This window comes from Budorcas taxicolor, chromosome 19 (assembly GCF_023091745.1).
Source record: "Budorcas taxicolor isolate Tak-1 chromosome 19, Takin1.1, whole genome shotgun sequence".
Classification (NCBI taxonomy): Eukaryota; Metazoa; Chordata; class Mammalia; order Artiodactyla; family Bovidae; genus Budorcas; species Budorcas taxicolor.
This window is the reverse complement of record NC_068928.1, coordinates 49,072,401-49,097,007: the sequence shown is the minus strand read 5'-3', so window position 1 is coordinate 49,097,007 and position 24,607 is coordinate 49,072,401. Positions and strand designations below refer to the sequence as shown.

Below are 24,607 nucleotides of genomic sequence, written 5' to 3'. Positions count from 1 at the left end.
GTTTCGTGGACTACTCTATCCTTTCATGATCCACTCTTAACATTTTGGTCATATGTCTCTTAACCATGCCACCCACTCTTCTGCTTACAATTAGAATCTAGGAATGTTGTACTCCTGGGATGAAGTGAAACATTGGGTAATATTTTAAGTTTCCCATACTGACACTGTTTTGTTAGGTGCATAGAGATTTAGACTGTTTTCTTGGAGAATTAGCCCATTTATCATTATTTAATGCCCCTTCTTATCCCTTGCCTGGAAAATCCCATGGACAGAGTAGCTTGATAGGCTACAGTCCACAGGGTCACAAAGAGTTGGACACGACTGAGCAACTTCACTTTCACTTTCTTTCTTTCTTATCCCTTAGTATCTCCCCTGAAGTCTGCTTTGTCTGAAATTAAAGGTAAGTCGGCTTGCTTTTGGTTAGTGTTAGCATGGCATGTCTTTCTCCATCTCTGTACTTTTAACGTTTGTTACTGTTTTCTACGCTTTGTATTTTCTGTTTTCTATTATGCCATCTCTGGTTTTAATTGAGCATTTTACGATTCCATTTTCTCTCTTGTAGTACATTAACTATGTCTTTTAAACAGTTTAGTGGTTACCTTAGAGCTTGGAGTATACATTTTTAAATTAAGTACACATTTAAAGAAGGCGGTGGCACCCCACTCCAGTACTCTTGCCTGGAAAATCCCATGGGCGGAGGAGCCTGGTAGGCCGCAGTCCATGGGGTCGCTAAGAGTCGGACATGACTGAGTGACATCACTTTCACTTTTCACTTTCATGCACTGGGGGAGGAAATGGCAACCCACTCGTGTTCTTGCCTGGAGAATCCCAGGGACGGGGGAGTCTGGTGGGCTGCCGTCTATGGAGTCTCACAGAGTCAGACACGACTGAAGCGACTTAGCAGCAGCAGCAGCACATTTAAATAAAAAGATCCTGCTGCACACATAGCACAGGTAGCTTACATCAGAGTATTCCCATCCTTTGTGGCATTGCTGTCATTTATTTCACTTATACATATACTATGATCACTCAGTATGTTGTCATTATTATTGCTTTTAATAAACAATTATCTTTGAGAATAAGAAAATATGTTTTTATCCTTCTAAAATTTCTCACTGCTGCTATTGATGTCTTGATGTAGATCTAAGCTTCTGAACTAAATAAAATTTCTTCTGCTAGAACTTTTTTTTGGCCATGCCACGCAACATGTGGGATCTTAGTTCCCTGACCAAGTATTGAACCCGTACCTTCTTCTGTGGAAGCACAGAGCCTTAACCACTGGACCACCGGGGAAGTGTCTGGCAGTTTTATTCTTACATAAATATCCCTTTGAACTGGTTTTAACATGATTGGTTCCCTTATTAATTGTAAGTTGAATAGAATCTTTGATATGCATATTTTGCATTTACATGCCATGATCTTACCTTAGAAAGAAAAAACCTGTTGAAATTCACGTAACAAAATTAACCATTTTAAAGTGATTCAGTAGAAAATGGTACATTCACAATGTTATACAGTCATCACATGGATCTAGTTCTATAACATTTTTATCACCCCAAACTAAACCCCCTTATCCATTAAATAGTAACTTTCATTCCCTCCTTCCCCCTGGCAAAGCACCAGTCTGCTTTTTTTCTCTTGGCTTCACCAGTTCTGGTATTTCATGTAATGGAATCCTACCATACATGATCTTTCCTGACTTATTTTCACTTAGCACGTTTCAAGGTTCATCCTCACCATGGCATATATCAGCATTCCTAACATGGTTCTTTTCTAGCATTTACTCTAAGTGTGGTCAAGGATCGGTTCTCAAAGTGTAGTGCATGGGTCAGCAGCATCTGCATCACCTGAGAACGTGTTAGAAATTAAGATTCACTGGAACTGTATGATTAAATTTCACAGAAACTCTGGGGGTGGGGCCAGCAATCCCATGTTGGAACACGCCTTGCAGGTGATTCGCAGGTGTGCTAAGTGAGAAACCCCTCAGTCAAAACACAATTAAGATACAGCCTGTCACCAACCCCAAATCAGGAAGAATCCAGGGGGAAAAGCCAACCAGTTGCAGTGTACAAAATGTCTTCTCATTGCTTAAAAACAGGATTAGAAAGGTAACATGATTTTGAAAGAAAAAAGGTCATTATCTGTGGCTTTTTGTTATAAACAGTAAAAGAATTGAAAAAAGAAATGATCTTTAAAGTATGAGTTTATTCTCCAGGTTTTCTTAAATACCACAAATTAGTGCTTTTATTGCAGCTATATCCAGAAGCTGAAAACAATTTAAAATATGTTCTTTTATCATACATTTAACACTTATAAGAGACAGAATGGAACGGTATGAATTTTAGAGATGACTTTTTCGATTCAATAAAAAGCACATGGAAACTGAATTACAGAAATGACTGAAAGCATACATTATATAGAAATAAAGGGTGAAAGGTGTTTCATTAAAAAAAAAAAAGTCCCTTGTTACCTCTCCTGCTGGTTAGTAACCTAATGAAAACAGTAGGCAAGTATTCTCTGTATTAAAACCCAGTGGTTCTATCCTTCTCATTCATGCAGCTTTAGGTCAGAAATTCGGGGATGGGGGGCAGGATTTTAGGTTCTAAACATCCCAAATGTTTTACTGCCTTAGGCTAATGGATTTCTTTAACACTAAAAAATTGGTAGTAATTCTTGTTTGCTTGGACAGAAAAAACAAAAAGATGGATGTGCAGTTAACCAAATCAAGTGGGATTTAGTCACTGGGGCACAGTTACAAGTGGCCCCAAATGAGAACACACAAAAAGCTTAGTCTGAGGGTATGTCAAAATAAAAAACAAAGGAGAGGAGCACTTGAGATCTTTATAGCAACATATTTGGCCAAATAGTCAAGGTTTGGCACGTATGAGGGGAATGAGTCCCTAGAAAGATGAAGTTAGTGAAAAGATATTCGAATTAGTTCCAATTCAGTTTACAAACTAACAATACAAAATGATTTTGTTTTCCATCCTTTCTATTCAAAAGAAAATTAAAAACCATATTACATTCTTCGTGCTAATGTTTCTGAGCTTGCAGTGTTTTTGGTGAGTTTTTAAAGATGTGTTGTGTGCTGTGCTTAGTCGCTGAGTCGCGTCCAACTCTGTCCGTGGGGTTCTCCAGGCAAGAATACTGGAGTGGGTTGCCATGCCCTCCTCCAAGGGGTCTTCCCAACCCAGGTCTCCCACACTGCAGGCAGATTCTTTACCATCTAAGCTACCTGTGATAACAAATGTTATTAATGTGGCCAATACATTAAATTTCTAAAGAATAAAACTAGATTGATACTATGTTATTATTCACAATGACTCAACAAAAATAATAGAGAGTCTACAAATGTTCCCAGCCCTGGGATCATGAAATAGAATAATTTAGTGACCATTAAATGGAAAATGAATTTAAAAAACTGTTGTTTCAAGAATGTCTTTCCCCTCCCCTCTTCACTTGTATTAAGAAAAAAAAAGACCTTTTACTTTCTTTAGATACATTTTAAATAACCTAACCTTTTCCCCCCATTTTCTCTGAAATCAAATTTTAAAACTTCTAAAATTTGCTCATAATAAGTGATCTCAGATGTTTCTTTTGACAACGTAGCTACTTCTGTTTTATAATATATTTTTTAAAACTGTCAAGACTCATTTGCCAAGAGGGTGCCCTGAAGTCTCTTTTTTGGGGTCATTTTTAATGCATTTTAGCTTGTTACCTAGTGTGCATATAATGGAACTAAAGTTCCTTGAGGAGAGAATGAAATCGGAGCACTGATGAGGTAATTAGACATGGAAGTTAAAGCTACAAGGAGTTAGAAAAATGACTTTGTGTATTAAACTTAGTCAATACAGTTAGTTCAACAACTGGCCAAGTCAGGGAAAGGGAAGATAAACTACCACGATTCAAACAGCTTGAATCAAAAAAATAAAAAATAAAACAAAGAGTCTATAGCCTACCAGATAGCTCTGTACACAATCTAGAGACTTTCTGCCACAATACTAAAATACAGATTCTTCACAAATCACAACTTTATCCCAAATGTTCTTACAGGTTCTATGTTGCTTTTAAATTCTACTAAATAACCGATAGCTTTACAACAAAATTTATTTTATTTTAAAAAACACATTTAAATCACTATCCCACAAAATGTTTAGAAACACGGGTAACAATGGAAAGTAAACGTGCATATACTGCTTTTATTATAATAATTATAGTTGTTAGCTGAATGAAAACAAATAGTAGCTAAAAAGGTTTCAAATGACAGAAAAACATATTTAGGTAAGTTATGACAATTTTTTGAGTACTCAGATGATGAAATGTATTGTATATTTCTGCACCAAATGCAAAGTTAACAATGAAATTAAGGTACTAAAAGGTCAAAAGGGGCCTCAAACATATTCACTATCTTTTAAATTTTAGACAAAAGAGTTGAGAATAGAAAAGAAAAAAAAACCCAACATATACACCATAAAAGTCTTTTTCTTTTTTAATGACTTCCGATTTTAACTCTTTTCTAAAAGCATTAAGGGCATGGAGACCCTTATTGTAGATTATGTATCATCTCCTCTTTGGCTATGAGGTGTGTGGTTTTGTTAACTAGAGACATCAATGAGTTCAGTTTCTGAGACCAGTCATTTAATAAATTATTTGGATCCTTGGGTCTCTGGAAGTTGATAATTCCTGCCAACCTGTCTACTTTAGCAAAGATGGTCTTGTTGACTACTAGATTTGAGAGAAAAGCCTCTGACTCCTGCAAGAGAGAAAGACAAATTGGTTTAAGACATGATAATTTAGATAATAAAATTTAAGGAAAGCATTTTCTAGTATTTTCATTCAAGAATATGCAGGGCTAAAATTCATTATTAATAGTTAGAAATTGATATCCTGCAATAATTTACTTACCTAACTGAGAGTCTAGGGCTCACTTTGAATCTCCCCACAAACTTAATACTGTGGGTACTGTTCAAGAGCCTTTGTCAACAGCAACTTGGTCTACCTTCTACCAATGTTTCCCACCAAAAGCAGTATTATACAGTTTGTTTCCAGAAATACTGGTGAGAATATATGCTCTGCCACTTGCTAACTAGATAGCCAAGGACAAGGCACTTTACTTCTCAGGCCTCTGGCGCCCTTGTCCAGAAACGAGAAGAGTTAATGAACTAACCAAGGATCAAGCCCTCTAACCCAAACTATTCCAAGATTCTTCGTTTGCAGTTAGATTGTCAGGATGCCTCTTGCTGACTATACACTTTGCCTAACTCCTGTCTCTTTGGTGTTGTACATTTTACCAACATGAAACCCAGACCTGAATACAATATTCCCCTAACATGTCCTAGCAACTTTCCAGGGGAACTGCAGTCAAGTCTCCCTCATATGGTTTATTTCTACAGTTCACTTTTTGAACCTAGACGTATTTATTATAGAAATATATACTTTAGATTCAAATTAATCAGTGTAAAACTAACATATTTAAGTAAAGATGTTAAGTAGTATAATATTCACATAACTATAACTTGGTATTTAGGCAACTCTTTGGTGTTCAAGATAGCTTGGGGAAACCTTCTATCACCTAAACTTAAGGTAATAAAATGAAGTTGATTTGCTCACTCAATTTTTACAAGTCAACTGATTTTCAAAATGAATGGTTACAAACAATGGTATTTACTACTTACATCAACAGACAGATCCAGAAGCTGAGCCATCCTCTTCATTGTTATCCTTGTGTAATACTTGGCCATTATTCTAATATTCTGAGGAAAGAAGGGCGGGCATGGAGGACACAGCCATCAGTAAAGCCAGAAGCTCGTTTGTTTTCCTATCCAAGTACGTTTAATTAAAACGTCAAGACTCAGAGCTTTTATTCTGCTGCAGTCTGCCACTGGGATGAAGCTGGTTCTAAATGTCTACAAAACTAAATATTTCAATATTTTGGCTTCTGCGGTTATTTTTAAGTTATTCTGAGCACACTCTACAACTCTTTTAAAATACATATAGTTAAAACACAGGCTTAGCTATATTAGTTGTTAAAAGTTGTAACTGTACTAAAATATTTTTGCTAAATGTAAGAATCTAACATTGTTTTTCTATGATACAAATGTTTAAAAGGCTAAAATTTTAAAAAGATCATCTCAAAATATTATCATCACTGTAACTACATAAAGATAACCTGAATTAAATTTCCCAATTTTCACTGGAAGTGGTGCTATTAGAGGTGCCCTCTGGGTATTCTTAATGTTAACCTTACTAACAAAGCAGCCACACTCACAAGGAAAACTGGGGTTCTGGGGAGAAAAATGAGCTCATCTTTGAAGACTGCACTTCGTCCCATCGCTAATCAGGGTCAACGGCAACACCAACCTCTCAGGAAGAATAAGAATCACTCAAGACTCCCTTTTTCCTTCATCCTTTCATCAATGACCAAATTCGATTGTCTGTCTTCTTTAAAATAGTTAATTCCACGCCATCCACTCAATTCAAGCCCACAAAGCCCCTCTCACTTAGCTAGTCTTCTTATCTCCAGTCTTTTCTCTCTCCAAATTCACTCGTCACACTTACTCCCAGAGGAATCGTTATAAAATACAAGCTGGTCGTTATCCTCTCAGCTTTCACTACTAGGTGTACAAACTTTGTTATGACCAAGACCTTTTCCGTATCTCCAAAGTCCTTTCTCACTGAGCCCTTTCCTTGGAGGTCCCCAAGTTCCCCGGCTGGTCTGCTGCCTCTGTGACCCAGCACAGCCTAACCCATCTGCCTACAGGGACGGCCCTCCTGTCCTGCCCACTGAACCTTCATACCCTTCTCACAAATCTTACCTCACACATCAATTCCTATAAGTCCAGCTTGACCATTCTACCTGGTGGAACCAATCAACTCTCTCCTTATGCTCCCCTCTCATCCATGTGTACTTGTACCATAATACATAATTTATAAATGCCTCTTACACTCTGATGTATTTTTAAACATTTGGAAGGTAGAGACCATGTCTTATTCTCCCATGTGTCCCAGCACTTTGTACAGTGTAGCACATAGAAGGCTCACAATGTTTGTTCTGTGAATGAAAGTTGACATAATTCAATCTGTAGTGACACCCAAGAAGATCAGTTGGGTTTAAAACATGTTACCTGTTTCCAAAACTACCAAGTCAGTACTAGTGAGAAACCACCCCCATCCATCCATCCTTCACATTCTTAAGAAATTCCTTCTGGTTTATATACTATAAAAACGTTTGTATTCCTGAGTGGTCCTCTCAAAATGCAGCATGGTAACACATAGATATCTTATCTGAAAAGCTAACAAGAGGTGGGGAAAAAATGACAAGGGGATAAGATAATTCTGATGTGCTTGGGAAATAAGACAACAAACATCTGAACAGCAAACTTACATCACTACCACACTAGGCCTAGAAAAAAAAAAAAAGAAGAATCCTGAAGTGAAGAATTAATCTAAAATAAACATTTGAGAAGTAAAAGTTTAAGCTCGAATTTGCCACAGTTTGCTCCTGAACGGTCATTTCCAGCACGCCAGACCCTTACATGCTCAACAGCTCTGTGTTTCAGGTCTGTCCACCTTTTTTCACCTTCCTCTGTGTAACCAAAAACGTCAGTTGCAGGACTCTCTAAAGAACCTTTTCTTAATTCCATTCCATAGTCTTCAACAAGTGTGGACCAGCGCATCAACTCCATTGTGGTAAAAAGCTTTAAAAGGTCCCTGTGAATTACAGAAAACTTACTATTCCAAATCTGTAAAGATTGCATTTCATCTAATAGCAAATTTTAAAACATCAAAGATGAATTTTTAGAAAGCTTTGTTTGTAGAACAAGACACGAGGTGATTATTATTTACCAACTTTGTTACCATTTTTTCCACAGTAATTCTGAAAGTGCCTCTCCTACTTATCATTCTGTTCTCTCCTGTATTATATTTGCCAATTGCTGGACTAACTGACTATAAACTTACTAATGAAACAGATAAAAGAAGAAGAGCATAAAGCCCATGTCTGCTTTACATAACAGATTTTCAGAAGCATGTACTTCTGAAAATCACAAAGCCCCAAACATTTACTAATGATAAAACTGACTGAATAGTTAAACAAGATCTGCCCAAGTGAGCTTGAAATAAAAACTTCTTGATAAGTGGCTTAGAATGGAGTATGTTATAATCTCATTGTGTTAATTTCTATTGTAGTCCTAACACCACCACCAACAAAAAAAACCACTTTATTTTCTCTGAGTTTATTCTCTAATACGATCTATCAGCAATCAATTAGGAAGCATACACTTAGGTTAATCAGTCTTTCAAAACGGTACTTCTACTGAGACACACTATACTAATTATAAAAGTACTTACTTGTATTTAGGGATTTCTTCTAACTTCTTGTCACCGCTTATCCGGTGAACCAAGTCTGACTGTTCATTGTCAAAAGGAGCCAAGATAACATAAAGGACAACACTTTTCAGGGCCTAAAAAAGTTGTGCAATTCAACAGAATGTAGGCAAGATTAGAAACAAAATGAAAACTCTGGCAGAAAGTGAAAATTCATGGAATAATTGTATACATTCATCTTTAATAGCGTATTCAAAAGTCTTAGGGGAAAAATCTTATCAGATTGATCTTTTCATAGGGCTTTTTGGTAATATTTACTTTTCATAAAACTATTATAAAACAAATACAATGAATCTTTGTAATGTGAATTACTACCTGGGTTGGCTTTTATTTTTTTTTGAAATTGAAGTATAGTGATTGAGTTAGTGTTTGTTTCAGGTACTCGAGAAGGAAATGGTAACACACGCCAGTGTTCTTGCCTGGAAAATCCCGTGACAGAGGAGCTAAGCGGCATACAATACATGGGGTCACAGAGTTGGACATAACTGAGTGCCTGAGCACGATTTCCGTTACAGAGCAAAGTGATTCAGTTACATATATAATATATATGTTGTTTTTCAGTTTCCTTTCCATTGTAGGTTATTACAAGATATTGAATATAGTTCTCTATGCTATATGATATATCCTTGCTTATTTTATATATAGTGGTTGTATCTGTTAATCTCATATTCCTAAATTATCCCTCCCGCAAACATTTTTTAAAACAAATGTATAAAAGAAAAAGTCTTTATAACAAGTTAGCAGTAAAACGGTGGAATCCACATGTACACTATTCACAAGTTTTGCAAGATAGTTTTCCAAAGTAATGCTGGATCTTTTATCTGTGACCTCAGTTAGAAGGTAACTGCTGTATATGTCTTAAATAGTAAGCCTACATTTCTTCAAAGGTCATCAATAGAGTATTGCCACAGTTCATCTGAATCAGTAATGTTAAAGTGAACTATCAACACAATGAACAGAAAGCTGCACCACACAACTGCATGTAATTACTGAAGTTAAAATTATTTCAAAATTAAAAAAATGCAAATTCTTTCTGATAAGTTTCAACATCAAGTTTAAGACTCTATCTTAAAAATATATATATTCTTACCTGTTGCCACTTTTCACTTTCTGCCTGTATACAGGGTGTATCATAGATTGCTCTGTAGTGCTTACAAATAGATAAATAAGATCCTTCATGTTGATCCAGTTGAATCATTAAGTTATAGTATTTCAACTTTAATTTCTGTAAAATATTGACAAAATGGGGTTTATGGATTTTTTTCCCAAACATTTTCAAAGTAAACTTACAGTAAGAGATAGGCTTACCTCTGTATTTTCTTCCTGGAAAAATTTGGTGTTAATTTTTTTGCTGATGATTTGTGTACGAATGTAATCCTTCACCGCTAGGCAGAGCCGCATTTGCTCCAAAATAAACTCCACTCGCTCTTTCTTTTCCATTGACCCATAGGTTTCCACCTACCAGAGTAAATCCCCAAGTTTATAATGTTTAGTAATAGTTTACAATTGCAACAAAGTTAAACAGACATTAAAAATTCACACTTGATAAATAATAAGAAACTTCACGCATATTGGGAGAGTGCTGCTGATGATATAAAAAGCTAGTTTCCTTTAGGAAATTAAAAATTTTTAAAAATTATTATACTGTAAAATGGATGTTTTCCTCCGTGTAAAGTTCTATAAATTTTAACACATGTACAGATTTCTGCCGTCACCATTACAATCAAAACCTAGAACAGTTTCATCACCTGAATAACTCTGATGTACCCCCTTCAGTCACACACTGCCCCTACTCATAACCCCCAACAACCAATGATCTGTCCTCCAACACAGAGTTGTCCTTTCAAGAATGTCAAATATGCAACCTTTTGAGACTATCTTTGTTTACTCAGCATAATGCTTTAAATAAGATTCATTCAAGCTGTTGTGTAAATCAAATGGTTGATTCCTTACTAGGACTAAATAGTATTCCACTGCATAGATGAACCCCAGTTTACCCATTCCCCTGCTGAGAAACATCTGGGCTGATTCCATCTTTGGCCTATCGTAAGTAAAGCTTGAACATTAGTGAAAGAGTTTTGTGAACGTAAGTTTTTCTTTTTCTTGGGTACCCAAGGATAGGTTTGCTAGGTTATACAATAAACATATGTTTAACTTTATAAGAAACCTCCACCCTGTTTTCCAGAGTGGCTGCACCATTTTGCATTCTTACCAGCAATCTGTGAGAATTCCAATTGCTTTGCATTGCCACCAGCTCTTGGTACTGTCAGTTTTTTTCTTTTTTTAATTTTAGCTATTCTAATAGGCCCTGATGCTGGGAAAGATTGAAGGCAGGAGGAGAAGGGGACAACAGAGGATGAGATGGTTGGATGGCATCACTGACTCAACGGACGTGAGTTTGAGTAAACGGGGAGTTGGTGATGGACAGGGAGGCCTGGCGTGCTGCAGTCCATGGGGTTGCAAAGAGTCAGATGCTACTGAACTGAACTGAACAGGCATGTAGTGGTATCTCATCCTGGTTTTAATTTGCATTTTCCTAATGGCTAATGAAGAAATGACAATTGTAAATATGAAAAAGAGGTCAGTTGTAAGCTAACTATATAACAGTTGAAAGTATTACATAAAATAGAGGCATCAGTCTTTTTAAAATTCAGATAACAGGTCTGATGTGACCCCTTATGGATGTAGAAGTAGATATACACGATACAAGAGAATTCTATCAAGTACTATGAAAAAGTTCCTAATATACTATCTGGCACACATACACTGTAAATGATTTATAAAATCTTGAATGACACTTTTACAAAGTAGACTGAAGTAAGGCTATTGTTATTACTATAATTTGGCCTAAAATTTTTTTATTTCACTGCTTCTCCTGTGTAAATTTTAAAACTAGTTATTCAACACTGTGCCAAGCACTCTACATACACTAATTCTCCTTTGTAATTTCTTAAGGAAAATAAACACACACACACAGTGAACCATTAATGTTTCCTTTCTACATCTTCACTCACTCTCTCTCTGTCAATTACTTTGAATCAAATCTCAGACAAGACATTAAAAATAAATATTTCAGTATGGTATGTCTAAAAGGTAAACCCTGAAAAAATTCTTACATAAAAATTCTTTGTATCATTAAATATCTAGTCACTCTACAGTAGTCTCATTCATTTTTTAATCAACTCAGAATCCAAATAAGACTCATACTTTGCAATCTGTACATATGTTTCTTATGTCTTTTTCCTTGCAATTTATTTATTGAAGAAATCAAGTCAATCATCCTATAGTTCCCTAGAGTCTGGAGTTTGTGGAGTGCATTCCTGTCGTATCATTTAACTGGCTCCTCTGTCTCTGGTTTGTGGAGTGCATTCCTGTGGTATCATTTAACTGGCTCCTCTGTCCCAGGTATACCTTAAAAACTGGTAGTTAAACCTTTGTATAATTGAGGTTAATTTTGGGGGCACAAATACTTCACAAGGGATGTTAAATCATGAGGCATATAATTCTCCTGCTTGGAAAACAAGAGTTTGAAGACAAAACTATGCAGAGAATAAAAAGATTGGTGGTTGCCAAGGGTTAGGGAAAGGAAGGGATAAATAGAGCAGAGGATTTTCACAAGCAGCGAAACTATTCTGTGTGCTACTACCGATATGATGGTGGAGACACATCATTATGTTTGTCAAATCTATAGAGTGTACAACACCAAGAGTAAACCCTAATGTAAAACTACGCTCTCTGGGTGATAACGATGTATCAGTGCAGGGTCAATGACTGTAACTAAGGTACCACTCTGATTTGGGATGCTGATAGTAGCAGAGGTTGTGTGTGGTGTGAGGCAGTGGATACATGGGGAATCTCTGTATTTCCCACTCAGTTTTGCTGTGAACCTAAAACTGCTTTTAAAAATAGTCTTTTAATTGAAAAGAAAAACGTGTGTCGGCGGGGGTGGGCGACTTGAAGTCAAACAGAATTAGTGTGAATCCAAACTCAACCACTTCTGGACAGTGATTATAGTTACTTAACTCCTTTGACTCAGTAGCCTAGAAACTGCCCACCAATCAGATACTCATTAAAAATGAGGCCAATGATTAACAGTAAATTCCTAAGGCACAGAGAGATATACATGAATTACTGGTTTAAGTTCTAAAGAGAATTAAAATCTTCAAAAAATAGCATAGAGTTAAGACTAATTTGTTGATCTTAGTTTTCAAAACTTTTTAAACAGTTAAACGTAGTTGGGGCCATAATTACACAATTTCCAGCTGCTTGAATAACCTCACACACCACAGTACTCACTCTTAATCTTGGTGGTTCAGAAAAAAGCAATAAGGTGCCCGAAAAAGCAATTATAAGAAAATTCTGCTGATTGAATAGAAAATTTTACATACCCTAAAATGCAGCTCCTTACCTGTAACTCTTGTAAAATGGAGGCTGCCTCTTTGACGTCACCATTTTGTTCTTTTATTGTGGCTAACGTTTTTGTCAGCCGAGCACGCTCAATTTCAACATAAATCTACAAATACAAGAAATTCATATTATCCAAATTCCTACAGAAACATGTTAAAATTGAAAAGGCAAAACTGAACTATCATCAAACAAGGTATTTCTCTGCAGCTGTCATGCACTTGTCTTCCTCATATAAACATTTTACATTTCACACTCACATAATTTTAAAGAAGACATCTCTATAAAACATTATCCATGTTTTGCAGCTTCCATTTGAGAACCTAAGTAGGAAATCACTGTGCTTAACAAATAACAGGGCCAAACAGCAAAGACAGTGCCACAGAATGGCACAGCCACAGAAAGCACCTTTAAAAGAATTGATTATTTGAAAAATAACACTCTGCAAAGAGCACAGGCAGTCCAATAACTGTAATACAACCAATACTCTCATTCTGACTTGTTTAAATGCAAGGCTACTTTCTAAAAATATCTGATCTTGTAAACTATTAAAAGTTACTAGCATTTTTCATAGCTATAGCTAATGTTCAGTTAATAATCTCCAACAAATGAAGCATTAAAAATATAACTGTAGCCTAACAGAGTCTAGGGGACTAACTTTCATGCTTGTGCTTGTTGACCTGCTTAGCCTTTCCTCTACAGCAACCGCTTTCCCCACTTACTCCCAAAACCTTATCTCAAATGATAACAACATGGCTTACGGTTTCCTAAATGTATTAAGCATTTCTCACTTGCTATCTCTGCATATCTAAAATGTCCATCTCCCTACATCCGGGCCCAGTATTACTTGTCTTCATTCTTTTTTGGATGCCACTTCACAGCATGTGGGATGATCTTAGTTCCCTGACAAGGGACTGAACTTGAGCCCCTTGCAGTGGAAGCATGGAGTCTTAACCACTGGACACCACGGAAGTCCCAGAATTACTATTCACTCTCAAAAAGCCAGGTGAGCCACCATCAACTCTTTGAGGCTTTCCTGAGGTCCTCAGCCAGTCAATCCTCACCTCTGTGCTGCAGGGGCACTCTGCTACTGTCGTGACCAGCACAGTAACTGTTTCTATGACTGACTTCTTTTGACGTTAAAAATAGTGCCCTGCCCATTTTGGACCTCGCACAATACAGCCAGGTGCTCAATAAACATTTAATGAACTAAACTGTCAGAGAGGTAATAAGTTAGATATAAAACTAAGTTTTTGTCTTCAAACCACAAAAATCTACCTAGAAAGAAATGTATCTACCACAGTCACCATTTCATACTTGCCCTTTTTAGAGAAACGCAGACTGGGTTGTGGGGGTGGGAGGCATCAAAAAAAATACAGATGCATTTTGAAAAGAGTGAAATTTTGAAAGCTAACCTCAGACTGCAACGCTATATGAAACCTCTGCTACACCAAAGAAAGATTTCTCAAGCAGATCTAGCTGACGTGAAGAAATAACCTCATGTTTAATATCAGCAAATGTAAAATTGGGATAAGATGAGTAATTTTTAGAAAAATCTGGATATACTAAGATTGTCACTATTTATATTCACTGGCATGTGAGAAGACACTAGATGTACAAAGATATGGGTTAAATTAAAGTGATGACATTTTGTGTATTTGATCTCAAAAATACATACATATGTACTTAAATAAAATGTTTAAATACATATGTATCTCTGAATACAGGTTAAGTCAGTACTTATCTCACTGTGAGTTATACTAATAGAAAACTCACCTTTCCTTCTGTAACCATTCGTAGAGTATCAATTAATCGAAGTTTGATGGGAAGGTCTGTGATTTCTTCAACATAAGTACAGCACTGTTGAACCATTTTTGCAACAGCCTAAAATAATAAAATCCATTCACAAGTTAAATTCATTCCTCACACAGGAAAAGGAACTATTTTATTTATGGAAGTGCTGTGGTCAAATCTGGTCTCCCAAAAAACTATATATTGAAATGCCTATATAAAAAAAAAAAAACCCTCCCTTAGCTAAGAAGTACTGAATACTCAGTAACAAATCAATAAAGGATAGGAAAACCTCAGTCACAAAGACTTTACCCTCCTTTACAACTGGTGAGAAGATCACACAAAAGGACAGGTAAGAGAGGCATGTCCGGCAATGTCTAGCAGAAGGCTGGCTGGTTAGTTTTCTTGCAGCCGAGAAGAAAAGTATGTAAGAAGTGGCAACAGACTAAAGGTGTGGGGAAGAGAAAAGCACAATTTAACAGTAGCTGTGACAGCAATGAAGCCATGAAAAAGAGTCAGTGGCAGAAGCAGAAATTAAACAACAGTTCCATCATCTGGGTGGAGAGAAGGAGCCACAGCCAGCCATGCTCACCCCAATAAAATGTGACATTGAGAAGCACAGCATCGCTTGCCCACAGTTCCCAGACAAGTAATACAAGCAGGCTGGACGATATTTTTCCCAGCTCTAACAGTCTATGATCTAGGTCAGGGGTCAGCTAACCTCTTCTGTATATTTTTATTAATATTTACACAGTAAGTATTTTAGACTTTATGGGCCAAAGCGTCTCTATAGCAACAATTCTGCTCTGACTTGTAACTCCACAGACACATGACAGACAGGTGTGGCTCTGGCCCCCAAAACTTATTTACAAAGGTGGCAGGGAGAATTTGGTCCTTGGCCCATAGGTTGCCAACCCCTGTCTAGATTCTAAATGGCATAGCATAACCACTGATAACACTAATCAGGACTCCTGTCATCAGGAAAATGTTATATTCAGCATATTTAAAGATAGCAGAAAAGTAAACAGAATATCTTGCCTCAAAAGTAAGATAAATACTAAGTGTCTAATAAAAGACATGATTAATCAGCTTGATGGATTATAACACAGCCATTTAAAATAACAACTCTGAAGGAGCTACATGGAACTAGAAAAAAGCTGCATCAACACTCTCAAAGCAATTTTGTAAAAATATGCAACTACATAAAGACCAGAAGAAAAATAAAAGCAGTTGTCATGAGAATATGGACAGAATTTTTAAAAACTCTCTAAATGCTGTAATGTTGACTTAACATTATTAGATTTAAAATAGATTCATAGAAAGGTTTTCTTTTTCTAAAAGTCCTTATTCAAATTTGAATGTATTTGTTTTTGACCAATCTTGAACTCACCTGTTTTAACTGACTCCGTCTTTTTGACAAAAGCATAATATTTTCATTAAGTAAATCCCATTCTTTAGCCTCATAGCACATCTTCACTATTGCAACCAAGATTCGGGATGTGGACACCATATCAGAAGCCTGTCAGAATGAAAATACACTTGAAGTTAATGGAACAATGTCAAATGAAATTGATGGCAATTGAGGTTTTCATTATAATCTACTCACAGTTCGGGTCTGTTTTTCCAAAGAGAGAAGGGTTTCAATGACTTCTTGAAGTCTTCCTTCCTAAAACAAAAGGTAAATGAACAATAAAAACACCACCACCGACGCAAAGCCAAATAATTTAGTCTGACATGAGGCGTTTCTGAAACAGTAAAGACAAAATCAATAGTCTGTTTTAGAGGACAGAGACCACCTGCACAACTGTTGTGTTTTTTCTCCCTTTGATGATACTGCCTGCTTCTCTAGAGGGTTCCAGAAGTCAGTGGTTCCCAACATGGGGCCTACAAGCTATTTTTAACATTTCAAAATGCCTAAGAGAAATGGAATCTAGTAAAACAATGATTTAACACCCAAGGAAAACAACAAGTCTTTGTTTTGGATTCTAATTCATCACTTCAGAGTGGTAACACCTGTTTATCTTGTTCTGAACAGAGACTCCTCACCTGAGCCTTAAATTCGTGAAAAAAACTTTAAACACAGAGTTCTGAGGAGAAACAAAAAGGGTATTTGCTGGTAAAAAGATAGGAAACCTTGGCTTAATTTTTCAATGACTTTAGGAATAAAGTAACTGTGCTTAAAGAAGATGAAGCCCACCTGAGATTACCGCTTGGCATGCATGCCAAACCAAGTAACACCAAAGCAAGCAATACCCACTTGGCATGCATGCTATACCAAGTCATGAACTGACAGAACCTCTATCTCACATGTAAAAACAAAACATTCTCCCTGGGGCATACATTAAGAAATGAGAATAATAAAATTCAAATAATATAAACCTAGATAATCACACACCAGGACTAAAATAAGCCACTATATTAGGAAACACACATTTTGGTAAAAACAAGACCAACCCACAACACAGAGACTGCATTTATTTAAGGTAACGATATTAATAACAGTGAATAAACTAGAAGTAATGACGAGGGTTTCATTTATAAACTGCTTTTCTAACCGTAAGGAACTTTATTTTTACGTTAATGGCATTCCCAGATGATCCGCGAGTACCATCCCCTTTTCCTCTTTTACTGGCTGTGCTGGGTCCTGGCTGCTGTGCAGGCTTCTCACTGCAGTGGCTTCCCCTGACTTGGAGCAGGGGCTCTAGAGGGCTCGAACTTCAGTAGCTACAGCACGCGGTTCCTAGGCGCTAAAGCACAGGCTCAAGGGGTGTGGTCCACTGGCTTAGTTGCTCTGTCCAGAAGATTCCAATCTTCCTGGATCAGAGATGGAAACCACGTCTCATGGATTCTTTACCTCTAAGCCACCAGGGAAGCCAGAGTACTACTTTTTTACTGATGAAAGAAACTAAACAACTTCTGAATTAAGGGCACAAGTAATGTTTAAACTTTTCAAAATACTGTTTCCATATTTTCCATATGAATTTTCCATGCAGCACAGAAAGTGTACTGTATAGCCACTGTATGAATTTATTAATTCAATCCGAAACATATACAATTACTAACATTTTAACAGTTTCCTATGCAAAGGGGAGCGCCAGTTCTGAAAGCTATATAGGCTCACGTACATTTATTGTACACAATAAATGCTGCCTAAATGCTTCTGTCCATCAGAGCAGAACAAAGAATAGGGCTATAAATTCTCCAAAGCTAAAGGCCAATAAATCATAAAAATCAAAGAATCTAAGCCTGTGTTGTTCAAGGGTCAACTGTAGTTTCCACAGGAAAATGGTTACTATGTGGCAACAAAACAGTGCAAGAATAGCTAAAATGCAAAATACTGTTGACTAATGGTACCCTCTTGTTGCTTTTGTAATTACCATTAGTCACATGACTGACCCACAGAAAATAGTTTACTACAAGTGGTATTTTAATTCAGAAATATGGGTTTTAAAGAACGGTACCATATATAGGAAGGAATCACACACCACTCTAGGGCTGGGGTCTACCGGTATCAACGGAACATTAAATGTCACTGTCACCGTCTCAGAAGGGCACTCTTTGATACTGCTCTCTAAAGTCAGTAGTCACTCAGCACCCCCTTAACACTCCAGCCCACTGAGTTTCCGGTCTCCAACGACTCTGTGGACAAAGACTGGCACCTACCTGAACTAAAGGATACTGGCCCTAGATAAGATAACGTATCAAAAGAATGATTTCAATAAGCTCAGATTCCTGCATCTTCCCCTACAGAGAAAAACTCCAAAATCATTAATTGAGCTGTCTGTTTTGGTGATTAGAAATAATGATTTGATGTTCAACTACATGTTTTTCTTTTTTCCCCAGCCAAAACTCCTATACATTCTGGTTCCTCCCTTATCTTTTTGGAACAGGCTCTCAGAGATATCTCAGTGGCTGCCTTCCTGGGCGACAGTCCTCAGGAATGCTGCAAATTAAGACATAATTCTCAGCTTAAAGGTTGTGCATTTTTTTTCAGCTGATAACCCCAAACTCCTTTCCATCTTCATGTTCACCGTCTTTCTAATTTCACTAGAATGTACGCAGTAAGAGCAGGGGGCTGTGTCTGTACTGTTGCCCACTGTAACTCAGTGCTCTGCACCTGCCCAAACTTACATCCCTTTACACCTTGTACCACAGTTATTAATATACAGGTCTCCAAAGTGTTTTGTAAGTTCCTTTAGGGCTAGACCTTGTTTGATTGGGGCTTCCCTGGTGGCTCAGCCGGTAAAGAACCTGTCTGTAAAGCAGGAGACCTGGGTTCAATTCCTGGGTTGGAAAGATCCCCTGGAGAAGGAAATGGCAACCCATTCCAGTATTCTTGCCTGGAGAATTCCATGGACAGAGGAGCCTGGTGGGCTACAGTCCATGGGGTTGCAAAGAGTCGGACAGGACTCAATGACTAACACCTGTCTGATTGGGGCTTCCCAGGTGGCTCAGTGGTGAAGAATTTGCCTGCCAATGCAGGAAACACGGGAGACTCAGGTTCAATCCCTGGACAGGAAAATCCCCTGGAGAAGCAAATGGCAACCCACTCCAGTTTGGAAAACCCCATGGACAGAGGAACCTGGCGGGGGTCTTAAAGAGTTGGACACATATACCACTGTGTGACTGTATCCCTTGCAGCAACTTGCACACAGCATGTGTCGAATGAACTGACGTTGACCTGAACTATTCATTTGATCTTGGCTTACAATTCCTGATTCTTACTATTACAGTAAGTAGAATGTGACAAATTATATAGCTGACAATTCAGTGCTGAGGGACACGATCATCAGTTTCATTAAATGCAACTCCCAATTCTCAAACCATCCCACTTTTCACCCAGTCTTCCACGTTCAAACCTATGGCTAAACACCTTCCTCCTCTTCCTGTCTGTTCACATGTCATCCTTGCAGTCCTACCTCCTCGACGCTGCCTTTCAGCGCAGAGGAACAAGATGGTTAGAGCTACCAAAACCAACTTGTTAGAACATGTGACTCTTGTGACTCCTTCTTCTCATTAAAATAATCCTTGTCAGTGAGGTAAATGACTAAGGAGTTTGTTCAACATCAATACATGCTGGGGATCTGCACGTTCTATATGTTTGTGTCCTTTAACTCCTAAATGACCTGATCTTTTAATGACCTCCTTAAACCTAAATAAGAAAAGGCTAATAAAATGTTAACCAGAATTAACTGAAGTGAAATGCCAATCCAATACTTTTAAATGACCTATTTCTTGAAGGGGTCTTTTGTCCAAGCCATTGACAATCAAGTAAACTGTTTCTCATTTCACCTCCTCTTTATTTTTAGTATTAGAAGAAGAGAAGAAGTTGCAGGTGACCAAAAGAAATGAAAAGACTTTAAGAGGAGGGAGAAACAAAGGATATATTTAATTTAGGAATGCAAGTAGTCCCTAAACACCCATGTGTCAAATACATGGTGATCCAAAAGTAGGGGGTGGGGAGGTTGGGGGGGATGGGGGCGGGGTAGGAGGGGAACGTTCTGCAGCCAGAACTGTTAAACACTGTATCTCCACAGTTCAGAAAAGGCCTTCCCAGACTAATGTTTAAGTCCTGAATGCAAGAGTGAAACAACAATGATTATCACAAACTTTTATTATCTCACCAATCTGATACAGGGTCCTCAAACACCAATCACAGAAGCAGTAGAATGTAATGTTTAAAACAGGCTCTGCAGGGACTTCCCTGGCAGTCCAGTGGTTAAGATTCCATGCTTCCACTGCAGGGGGCAGGGGTTCAATCCAGGGGAACTAAGATCCTGAGTGGCCAAAATACAAAACAAAAACAAACAAAAAACCCGGGCAGGCTCTGCAGCAGTCTCCTTGAGTCGAAATTCCAGATCTACCACTGTCTTACTTCAGGCAAGACACTTACCCTCTCTGACCCTCAATTTTCTCTTCAGTGATATGAGCGTAGTAATAGTTCCTACCACAGAGTTGGTGTAAGGATTAAAGCAATACCTAGGAAGGTATGCCTGAATGTTCAAATGTATGTATGTTACAACCAACATAACAGCTAACATTATTAGTTACTGTTGTTACTTGCTGAGTGTTAGGACACAGAAACAGAACTGTACTAGGTCACAACTGTAAGAGATACAAAAGGCCTAGATTTGGCAATCTTACCACCTGGGTTTAGACTTCAGTTGGACTTTCGAAGGCTTCTGCTATATGTGGTTTTCTCACCTGATACATTCTTATTCTCGACACACATAATCTTTTACCTTAAACTGCCTTCCATATTTATAAAATGTCTTAAACACAGAAGTGACAGTCTCTTAAAGAAGCCATGGGACATAGCAAAAAGAACACTTGCTACCTGTTGCCAGGAGACCTCAGCTCGACCTGACTCTTCTCTAGACCTTGGATAACCGCTGAATCTACCTGAACCTTAGTTTTCTCAGAAGTGAAGATAACAAAACTTGCTTCAGTTTTCTTGATGGGTTCAAAATGAAAAACAAAAGCATGTATGCTAGGGCTTGCCTGGTGGCTCTGTGGTCAAGAATCCACCTGCCAATGCAGCAGACATAGCTTCGATCCCTGATCTGGGAAGATCCCACGTGCCGCAGAGCAGCTAAGCCGATGAGCCGCTACTGCTGAGCCTGTGCTCCAGAGCCCGGGAGCTGCAGCCACTGAAGCCCATGGGCTCTACAGCCCACACTGGGCAACAAGAGAAGCCCCCGTGGTGAGAAGTCGGCACACTGCAGCTAGAGAGTACCTGCTGCTCTCTGCAACTAAAAGAAAAGCCCGCACAGCTACGAAGAGCCAGCACAGCCAAAACAAGATACAAATAAATAAAATTATATTAAAGAATGTATGCTAAAATATTCCATGCATTCCAATGTAGAAATGCAGTGTTTTAAGTATTTTTTCATGATTAGCAGAATGCTTAGAATATAAAATGATGAATAAAAAGCAAAACAGAGAAACATACCCTGAACAAAACTAAGACAACTATCTTATCCAAAAGTTGAAAACTGTGGTCTGTATTAAAAAAAACCTTCTACCCTCCATGCCCCAGCCCTCTTCCCCGGCCCCACCTCCCCACAAAGAAAATTCACATCTACACCTTGTTGTGTTCAACAGGCACAGCAGCTTAAAAGAAAAACCAAAATAAGTTTAACAGGTCCCAACGTTCCTGGCTTCAAACATTTCCATCAACTTGATACCTAAAAAAAATCAGTTGGCCTTTGAGTTTGCAAATCCATTCAACTATCTTGAACATAACCACAATGTTGTAAATAAATGCCATACACTGACCACTAAAACAACTGTAGCAGCACCATTATTTTTTCCTTACTGGCTTCTAAGCGATTAGAGAGCAAGAGTTTTATCCACTCATCTTTATACTCTCCACAATGTCCAGCACTGACTGGGTCTTGCACACAGTAGGCTGTTAGAAGAGACTGCTAAGGGGAAGGTTTTCTTTTACCCTCATCTTAGTTCTAGGAATACCTGTACTCCTTTAAAGCAATTAGCTGCTTCTTTATGGACACTACTAAATCTATTAATTCCAAAGAGGTGGTTCTGGGGCTGACTCTGGACTGAACATGTTTTGTTTGATCTACATGATATTGCCTCAAACAGTGCTTCAAAGCAGTTTAGTGTCCAGTTTCTAAATACAGAGGCAATTCATACAAAAACCCATATTCTGGTCACTCCCACAAATAAGAAGAGTTGACAAGGCTTGGCCTTCATCCTCCATTGGCAAAGCTGAACCTAAGGTGCAGAGTTCCTGCCCCCTTGCCCAGTCCAGGTGCTCAGAAGTTCAGCTTTTCACCACACTTTGCTCACTGGGCAGGACAGCTCAGTGGGAGCAGAAACTCTAGAGTCAGTGTGCCTAGGTCTGTACCCTGGATCCATCACTTTACAATCGGTATGACTCTGGACCGTGTGACTTAACTTCCCCTAGACCGTTTTCCTGTCTGTGAAATACAAATGATAATAATGTGGACCTCACAGGGCTATGCTGAGGATCAAATGAGTTAATACGTGTAAACAAACACTAAGAAGAGTACCTAGCACTGCAGAAAGCACTCAATAAATGTTAGCGATTATCTGCCCGGCTCTGGAGGTGTCTTCAGTTTTCCAACCTCTATGTAACTGGTTTGTTTACACTAGCAGCTAGAAAGCTCAGAGATGAATCTACGGTTCCCTTCCCCTTAGGGTACTGAACCTAAGAAATACAGGTCTATCAACTTCATCATCTTTTCCTATCCCTTACTTTTCTAAAGCCCCACTACATTCTTTTTTTGGGACTAAGGGAAACATTAAAAGGGTTCTTTCTAAAAACTAAAGGTGAAGTATTGACACTCCTCCTGCCCCTGAATTTATTGTTTTAATGTACTTAGATAGAAAGCTCCATAATAAACAAAAACAACTGTATTAGTGAATGCATCCCAGATGAACTGTGATAAATGACTGTGGATAGACTGATCAAAGAATTTAAGGAGGCTTGAGCATAATCCTTAACAACCTCCTATAATGGAACTGATGCAACAACCATCCAAACCCTAGTCAGGCAAAGTGAAGTCACTCAGTCGTGTCCCACTCTCCAGGCCAGAATATTGGAGTGGGTAGCCTTTCCCTTCTCCAGGGGATCTTCCCAACCCAGGGATCGAACCCAGGTCTCCTGCATTGCAGGCGGATTCTTTACCAGCTGAGCCACAAGGAAAGCCCTAGTCAGGCAAACCTAGGTTTAAATCCCTGGTTCCATCTATTACTAACTGTAACCATTGACAGACAACTCTGAGCCTTGGTTTCTTTACACACATACACAAAGTTGCCTGACACACAGCAGTGGGGACATGATAAATGCTTGGATCAAGTAAAATTTCTATTTCATGGGAGATAAGCAGTTGGGCTTAAACTACAGTTCAAGACCTCTGCTAATCATGTTATTCTCATTTGTTTTTACTCGCGAAGTTCCCGCTCCTAGGATGACTCCTCCCCATTCCAATATTACTCATTCTTCAAGATCTAATACAAACGTCAGCTTCTCTGAAAAATCCTTCTTTAAACCACCAGTAAGAACGAACAGCTTCCTTCTGTTTTTCAGTAACACTTTCATATTCGTATGGCACTCACTAGCATATGAGACTCGTCTAATCCGTTGTGTACACGAACTCCTCCTCAAGGACAGGGGTCCTGAATTAATCCCCTTCGTACTATCACTTTCCCGTCCCTTCTTCTGGCCAAGGGCCAAGCACATCGCCACGATCCGTCCGCAACTTAACAAGAGAAACTGATTCGGCAAGAGCAAGAAATAAACTCTCTGATCTACCGTGAATGCTGAAGCCGCCTTAAACCCTGAGGAACTACTAAAGAAAACTTGAAACGGTATCCACGAAAAGACAAAAAATACTACTGGAGCCCCAACTTCTACGGGAATGAAGTGACCATCTGTCCTGGGGAGGGTCTGGGAAGCTGGAAGTACTACGGTACTCCCGTTGCGAGGTCTCCCTGGTCGGGCAGACCTGGGATGTCCTGGTTATGCAGGCCTAACTCGGGCCCGACAGACAACAGCGGGATGCGCGCTCCAGCCCGGAGGCCCCCTGAGGCCTAAGCAAGCTTGGCGCCGTGACTCAGCCCCTGGCGCCCGCCAACAGTCAGCCGGCCTCCCCTCACCTTGGCCAGCTTCTCGCACTCGGGCAGTCGCTGATCCACCGTGGCGCTATAGTCCACCTCCATCTTGACAATGCGCCCATCAGCCCGCTCCGAGCCACCGTCCGCCATGGTCCCCGCCTGAGCGTCCCTTGATGTCCCCCTGCTTCGGCCACCACTCGTCACCCACACCGGAAGCCGCCGGCGCACCCGCTCAGGCAGTGCGTCGGCAGCCCGCGCGAAGGACCCCGCGAGGCCCCCTGCGCTGGCCGCCGGTCAGGCACCGCCGCGGACAGCCCCGGGGTGGTGGGCGGAGCGGGGGGGCGTGGCTCGAGCGTGCACGCGCGCGCACAGACCCATACACACACACCCACACCCACCACCCCCCGCCCCCGTCTGGTTTTGC

The 24,607-nt window shown here is 39.0% G+C and overlaps 1 protein-coding gene across 1 annotated transcript; it reads right to left on the bottom strand.

The window, feature by feature from the left end:
- Positions 1 to 2,192: 2,192 nt before the first annotated feature.
- On the bottom strand, positions 2,193 to 24,394 carry PSMD12 (proteasome 26S subunit, non-ATPase 12). Its single transcript, XM_052657455.1, has 11 exons — positions 24,226 to 24,394; positions 16,187 to 16,246; positions 15,971 to 16,099; positions 14,566 to 14,673; positions 12,794 to 12,898; positions 9,694 to 9,843; positions 9,476 to 9,610; positions 8,350 to 8,462; positions 7,536 to 7,710; positions 5,676 to 5,753; positions 2,193 to 4,753 (listed from the first exon to the last, which is right to left on the bottom strand). The coding sequence occupies exons 1-11, from the start codon at positions 24,331 to 24,333 to the stop codon at positions 4,544 to 4,546; spliced, it is 1,371 nt and encodes a 456-aa protein (XP_052513415.1). The 5' UTR covers positions 24,334 to 24,394; the 3' UTR covers positions 2,193 to 4,543.
- Positions 24,395 to 24,607: the final 213 nt, after the last annotated feature.